We start from the raw sequence: 8,125 nt of genomic DNA on the forward strand, positions 1-8,125 counted from the left end.
TAACTTAACTAGGGATACGGAGACACAAAAAGCATATTTATTTTGCAATGTGATATCAGTAGAAACAATTAACCCATTAATAAATCTGCAAATTAGTAAATAACAGCTCTGTTCATTGCTTAATCTACTTATTCAATTTTTTCTTTGTTTGACGTTACCGTGGAATCGAAAAAGAAATTAACCAGTGTTCAATCCCGTAAGCGCAAATCTGCGAAAGATTAAATTAATTATTGGGTATTATTGACGAAAAATTGCGAGCCGATTTAGTTGAAACGGAACTTTTTAAAAATATAAACAAATTATATTCTGGAAAATGAAGAATGGAGAGTCTGTGCTTAAAAAATGGCATGTTTATTCCGAGAAATTGAATTGTAACTTTTGTTTTTGTTGAAAATGTTTCTCATCTGATGAACTTTGAATGTTGAAGACATGCGTGGTTAGAGTTATGGAAATGGAACAAATATGAAAAATGGAAGCAAAATTTACTTTGGAACGAAAATCTTAAGGCTTTTTTTATACCTAGTGCTAGTGGTGTATATACTCTAAATTTAATAGTTATTATTATTAACTATGCAGAAATAATTCATATCAAATGTAATTCGATTTTTTTTCAATATAGTTCAAGAAATTACACACTTCTTTGCATTTTTTACTGATTTTTTTACAATACTTCTAAAATACGTTAACAATTAATTTTAATTGATCACAAATCACAATCACAATTGAAACAATCTTATGCTCTGAATATGACGGAAAAGCAATGATGATTACAATTCGGGTCTTACGATATCAATAAGGAGAAGTTTACGACGCAAATTTAGATATAAAATTAAAATTAAATTAAATTAAACTAAAAAAATTCAACATGAAATACGAGTGTTATGATTGAAAATGAAAAGCTTGTTTTTTAGCTCTCTTGGCATGATTTGCTCAATAGAAAAAATCGCATAATAAATAAGTACAATGTTTCAAAACCCTAATATTAATATTGCACGAAAATTTAAAAATATTTGATTATAATCAACCCGCGAATCGCCTCGATTTTCACAAAAAATTCAAATCAATGTATTTTATACGCTTATAGATTATATCTAATTTTTTGTGTACTAAATCCAGAATAATCAAAAATTAATTTTAAAATAATTTGTTTTTAAAAAATATTTATATAATTTTAATGATGAACTGTTAAGTGTTAAGTTAAAATTAATAGGAGGGGGGGGGAGGCGCTAGAAAAAAAGTTGCATCCGGGCGCTAAGTACCCCAGGACCGGCCCTGTATATATGAAAAAAAAAATTTTTATTTTATTTTATTACTTCAACTTTTCTTTGAAACCACTGCACCGTTTTGATTATTTGCTCATCAGGCAATCAATGACTGCACCTGAGGTGATTAGTTTTGCGAGACGATTGGCCGAACTATTTCTTGAGAATAAAAATTTTTGTTCATGCTTTCCAAATCAAATGTTTCTTCACAATTAAATGTTAGAATTTCATTTTTAATTTTTTTACGTTTTTTATAAACTTAACACGTAACTATAAAGTTCGTGGTATAAAAGAAACATACCAAAATATTATAATATTATAAAAAGTTGTTGAAAAAAAATTAAAATAATGAAATGAAAGTTCCGAATTATGAAGCATATGTTGGCGCACTTTATTCAAAACAATTGATAATATTATATTAATTAACTATTATAAATAATAATTAATATTACATGTTCGTTCTAAAGATTTCAGTTGAAATTATTATCGACTAGTTTTTAATAAAAGCGAAAGTAATTCCTTTTCCTCCTACTATTTTACTAATTTGTCCTTCTACTGAGTAGCACGAACTCTATGCTACTTTTTTGTTAACAGTTGAAAATTTTATCTAAATAACTAAATCTCAATACTTAATAAGTCGACTATTTACACCTATCGAGAAGTCCATGCAACTCGCCTTGGTATTTTAAAAAAAAAATTCATTCAACTTTTAACTTTTTAATCCAGAATTTTGATGAAAAAATGAAAATTCGCAGTGATAGAGCTTATGGTCAAAGTAAACATCCTCAAAATATAAAGACTCACAGAAGTGATGATAAAAATTATTTATAATATGGAAAACACTATTTTTAATATTACTTGGATAAATTTTATTAAAATCATTAATTATGAATTATCAGTAAATATTATTTTTATAACAGATGTTTTTAGTTCTTATGTCTGAAATTGTCTTCTCTGATAAATAAGTGCTTGGAAGAACTTATTAATTTTAATTTATCACAATATAATGAAAAGATTTAATATTAAAATGTTTACATCAGATTTTTTAAAAATCTAAATATAAATATGAGCAGTAGTTTATACAAAATTATAAATAAGTTTATATTTATTTCTGATACTTCAACAGAAATTTTATATAATAATCTTAATATGAATGCTGTAGTATCAAATATTCACAAAATTGATACAACAATAAAATATATATATTTTGAAAAATATAATTTACAATTTTCTCACGAACTATTTTGGTCTTCACTAAATTCTTTCCAAAACAAAATAAATTTATTATTCATGCCTGATATTGCTTCATGCAGCGCTGATAATCCATCCATGTTTCTTTGCCTCTCCTTTTTGTAGAAGTCGAGTTTTTCTTTCCTTAATTTCATACAATTTTCTTTTAATTCTATCAATTGCATTTTAGATTCATTCATTTTACTGTAAGCTCATTTAGCATAATTTTCTGAGCATTTACTGTATAACATCTATTTTCAACTCTTTACTAGTACTTTCTCAGTTCTTTTTGGCTAAATTCCAACCGTGATATATATATTTCGGAAATACTTTCTTCTAAGGCATTTATGTTTTGCATCACTGACTGATCTTCCAGCAAAAGTGTTCTGGTTTCTTGTTTCATATTTTCAATAAAGTCTTTTCTTTGCTGCTTTTTGTTCAAATGATCTTTGTATGAGTCATCACTTTTTGATAATTCTTCTTGTAGTGCTTCAGAACATGTTTGCAAAATACTAATTTTTCTAATAAAGTTTGTTTAAGTTTTGTCAGATCATCAGTAACTTCAAGTGTTATTTGCAGAGATTCCTTATTAAAATCTAGATTAAGAAGCGTTAGATGCTCATATAACTTGCACATAAAAGATTTGTATGTAACCAAAACTTTATTTAACTCTGAATCCAATTGTAATAATTTTAAATCATATTCATAATTGTGTTCAGTATGTTTTTGCCGAAGTTCTTTATTATTATTTAGTTTTTCTATGTTTGCTACTATTTGGGATTTAATTACAGATTTTTGAAGCTTGTTCATTGGTTGATCACGTACTTGTGCTTGTAATCTTTTTTTTCGTCAAGCAAGGTGTTATTTTTTCAAGAATCTTATCTTTCTGTAATTTTAATTTTGCTAATTTGTCTGACAATATGCCTTTTTCTCTTCTAATTCAATAAGATGTTGATGTTGTTGCATAAAGCATTCTCTTCCTTTTCTTAAATCTTCATACTGTTGCCGCTTTTCATCCAGTATTGCTTTGAAGTTGTGAATTTGAGCTCTTTTTTGAACCAATTTTGCCTCCATATCATTTACATTCTCAAGTAACGATGGACAACTAAGTTCAGTAACACATTTATCAACTAAAATCTCAACTTCGGAGTCATTACCCTCATTAAAGAGCTCATACATTTTGTAAATATAATCCATTTTGCAGAGCATTTGCTGATTTTGCTGTTCATTTGGTAAATAGCATGTGTTCGCTTCGAATAACTCTTCACATATTAATCTAAACCATGTTAGCAGTGCTAAAGCATGAGGCCACGAATGTCTGGTCATAGGTGCTAGTAAAATAGATTTTGATAATTGACCATTGTATTTGAATAATTTCATCATTTTCATCACTTCATCAATATAATTTGTCGGTGTGATTTTAATTCTATTTGCTGTCAGTAATGATGTGAAATGCTGAAGATAATTAACGAAATGAGAGATGGTTCATTGTCTTAATCCACCATTTGGCATAGTTAAGTCATGTCAACCAAGTATTTTTACAAGCAGTTGTTTGTCATTAATTTTCGATTTCCTTTTGCCTCTGATTTGGACGAATTGTACTTGGTGGCCTAGATTGTGATGGATGACGTACTGGTGTACGACAGGGTGTAGAGCAAAGGCTCAGAGCACTACGACTCCTACGTAATGGAAATGCTGATTGCTGTGGAACTGGAAGCACAGGTACTGCTTTGATTTTTGTGCACGATTTTGGTTCAGTGGACATAGATCGTTTTCTATTTCCATCATTGACGGGTATTTTACTTCTCCTAGTTCACAAAAAATAAAATCAGGGCAATGTAGATACAGGAATTTACTTTTATAAAATACCTTGAATTCCGAGAGGAAAAGCTTTCATCGGTTCTCAGTTCAGACAGGCGTACAGGTATATTTGCCATGGCAGGACTTTCGACTAAATACAGTGCACATAATACAACTAATCACATATGCGAATGTGGACATTCGGTATAAAACATGCAAATGAATTACTTTAATGACAATATTAAGAACACCCGAAAAGATCGTTGAAAAGCGTTGAGCTTCATGACAGTTGCATAGAGATAACTCCCTAACCTAAATAGACAGACACTACACACTACAAAACGTTTCTGCGCTCATACCACACTATTCATACAAATTAGCTAGATGGCGCACAGAATAACGTTACGCGCTGTTACGAATGATAAATGATATATGAAATATCATATTAACATTGTAAAAAATCCAAAATCCAAATGAATTGAAATTGAAATACTTTATATTGACGACATAAAAATATTAAAACATATATAAATCTTTTATTTTTATACATTGTTTAATATAATTGTTTTTATACAATTATTGTTTTTATTCGGCATGTTGAATTTTTAATTATGACTAATGTATATACTTATATACAAAATATAAATAAATTTTGATTTTTAACTTCCCGTAGGGGAAAGGAAGTTATTGTAATGGGCCAAAAATCGGAATTGAAAATTTTTACATTTCTCGACGTTTTGAAGGTTTCTGAACATTTTGGTATACCTCAGAAAAATGGATGTGAGTGTGTGGTGTGTGTATGTATGTATGGATACAAATTTCCAGTCACGTTTTCGGGCGCACGGATCAACCGATTTGAACGTTTCAAAAAACATTCGATTCCCATTCATAGGGAAAAGAGCTGATTAGTTTTTGGCAAAGGCAGGTCCAGCCGTTTCGGAGATACGGAGCAAAAAATGCAGAAAAAAGAAATCGACTTTTTTGAGAGAACGGAGTAGTATCGATTTGAATGATCTAAAAAACATTCAATTAGTAATGATTGGAAGAAGTTTTATTAGTTTTCGGCAAAGGCAGGCCCAGCCATTTCAAAGATACGGAGCTAAATATGTAAAAAATGGCAGTTTTTGAGAGAACTAAGCGTCCGATTTAAATGATTCAAAGAACTTTCTGCTTGTCTAAACAAAATAATTGATTTTGGAAAAAAAAAATTTCCAATTTTTTTTTTTTTTTTTTAATTTTTTGTATATCGAAAATAATTCAGATTTTATTTTTAATTCTGACTATAATTCTAATATACTTTACAAATAATTTCAACTTTGCAATTCAGTTTATACAGTTCTTATAAATATTAGACAATGTTACAATATTATAATAATCTATTTGAAAACATTCAGTATTCCTCGAACATTTTGTTACAGTACGGGAAGTTCCAGCAATTTGTCTTAAGGCACGATGCCATAATTGCCTCAAGACAGAATTCCACTTACAGCTAGTTTGTATTTATTAAAAATCAAAACTACAATTTGATGTTACATGTTAAAGGCTATTGCTTTACATTTCTCTTGTTTTATGTGTCATGTTTCTAGATGGTTCATATACATCTGCGCAAATACCCCGTTTTTTTTTGCGGCGCGAACTAATGGCACCCAGTGTGTTAGACTTGACATGGTAGGCGGTGAATTTATACGATGCTTCCTGACACATAAAACAACGTGATACAACAACCATCGCCGCCCGCTCCATCCCCAATAAAGCCCTTACTGTTTCAAAGAAAAGCTGACCTAGAGCCGTATCAGGGCTAACAGTAATCATGAAATTTAAAGAATTACTTCGATTTTTAAACATAATTTCTTTTCTAAATCATTAATATTACAAACAGTCTTCTAAAAATGTATTAAAATATTTTATTTTGATCGTGAATATATTGAACTCTAACATAGTCTACGACTTTGATATTTGATTTTTTTAACCCTAGAGAGAGTTTTGGATATTGTTTTTGGTAGCAAATCTGATTTGCTAATTTTATGTTTTTTGATATTTGAGTTTTTTAACAATCCTAACCGAAAGTTTTTGTTTTCGCCAGAAAGTGCGATTTGCTAATTTATATGATTGTTATTGTTAAATACTTATTAATTATTTAACTAAAAACTTATAATAAAAAATTAAAAAAAAAACACTTAAAAATTGTGAAACAAAATATTTCTTTCATCAAAATACCTAAAAATTTTTAAAGAAAAATACATAAATTGCTGGAACTTTCCGGACCGTAGAGAAATACTCAAGGAATATTAAATGTTTTCAAATAGATTATTATTAAAATTGTAACATTGTCTAATATTTATAAAAATTATATAAACTAAATTGCAAAGTTGAAATTATTTCTTTAAAGTATATTAGAACTTTTGTCAGAATTAAAATTAAAATCTGAATTATTTTCGATATAGAGAAAAAATTTTTGAAAAAAAAAAATTGAAACAATTTTTTTTTTCAAAAGCAATTATTTTGTTAAAACAAGCAGAAAGTTTTTTGAATCATTCAAATCGCTTAATGCTCTCAAAGGTTTATGTTTTTTGCACATTTAGCTCTATATCTTCAAAATCACCACTTCTCCCCGTCATTACGAATTGAATTTTTTGGATCATTCAAATCGGATACTCCGTTCTCTCAAAAACACGATGAATTGTATTTTCTGCACTCTTTGCTTCGTATCTACGTAACGGCTGGACTTGCCTTCGCCAAAAACTAATCAGCAACATCTCCCATCAATAGAAATCAAATGTTTTTTAACCATTCACATCGGTTGATCCGTGCGCCCGAAAACGTGGATGAAAAAAATGCGGACATAAAAAACACACACACACATTCATTTTTTCTGAGGTATGCCAAAATGTTCAGAAACCAGTACAATTAGTATTGAATAAATTTTGAACGTATTAAATCAGGGTTTTCAACCTTTTTGCACTACTAACCCCCGTTTTGATGAAAAAGTTGTGCTCCTCTTAATGTTTTCAACAATTTAATTTCATAAATACTGACGTTAGACTGCAAATTAATATGCAATATTATGTGAAAAATACATAAAAAAATAATTTTTTTATCATTTTATTTTTTTTATTGATTTTCAAAAAATTATATTTTGGAAACAGCTGTACGCGTCGTTGCAACAGTTTTAAATAAAGATTTAATTAAGAGTTAGGAAAGAACGGTAATAGAAATCAAATATACACATTTTTATTATTGTACTATATGAAAATATCATTGTACGTTTATAGTTTTACAATATATTATCTTATCAACTCACCTCTATCCTCGGGGCATTCTTCCAATTAATTAGATATTTTTGTATTATTCAATACAAGCAACATAAAACTTTCCTTTACTATATAATAAGTATAGTTGGTTCCGACTTTCTTCAATAACATCATCATATTTTCTTGTTCATTCTATGAAATAAAATAAAATAAAATCAAAGTATACCAAAAGTGGCAAATTTTGCAACTAATATGATTTTTATCATAATATATTTTCGGTATTTTACACTGACTATGCTAATGAACCACTATTTAAATTTGATGTAATTTCTAATTTCGACTAATTCAAAAAATAAAAAATAAAACTCTCCAATGCCTCTCTCTATTGATATAGATAGCTATAAAGGATACACATAGATATCTTCGCGTGCAAACAAGACCTTGGACAAGGGTGTGCGTGCGTTATCACATGTATTAGTTGCTTTATGATAATTCTATTTTAGCGGATTCTGAAACATTCGCAGAAACTATAATTCAACTAAGGATTATTTCTAAATCAGTTACTATTTGGAAAAAAGTTCA

The 8,125-nt window shown here is 28.7% G+C and overlaps 1 protein-coding gene across 1 annotated transcript; it reads right to left on the bottom strand.

Moving 5' to 3' along the window:
* Positions 1-4,050: 4,050 nt before the first annotated feature.
* Positions 4,051-4,553, bottom strand: LOC113385701. The gene is made up of 2 exons (XM_026623540.1): positions 4,362-4,553; positions 4,051-4,300 (listed from the first exon to the last, which is right to left on the bottom strand). Exons 1-2 carry the CDS (start codon positions 4,427-4,429, stop codon positions 4,051-4,053), a joined length of 318 nt encoding a protein of 105 aa, XP_026479325.1. The 5' UTR covers positions 4,430-4,553.
* Positions 4,554-8,125: the final 3,572 nt, after the last annotated feature.

The sequence above is a fragment of the Ctenocephalides felis genome, unplaced genomic scaffold (assembly GCF_003426905.1).
Source record: "Ctenocephalides felis isolate EL2017-DRISC unplaced genomic scaffold, ASM342690v1 CF-g0.4_SCAFFOLD_03571, whole genome shotgun sequence".
NCBI classification, from domain to species: domain Eukaryota; kingdom Metazoa; phylum Arthropoda; class Insecta; order Siphonaptera; family Pulicidae; genus Ctenocephalides; species Ctenocephalides felis.

Coding starts and splice junctions, on each gene's coding strand:
- LOC113385701 (XM_026623540.1), bottom strand. CDS start 4,429: ATGGCAAATATACCTGTACGCCTGTCTGAACTGAGAACCGATGAAAGC. Junction 4,301..4,361: donor TTTTCCTCTCGGAATTCAAG/GTATTTTATAAA, acceptor TTTGTGAACTAG/GAGAAGTAAAATACCCGTCA.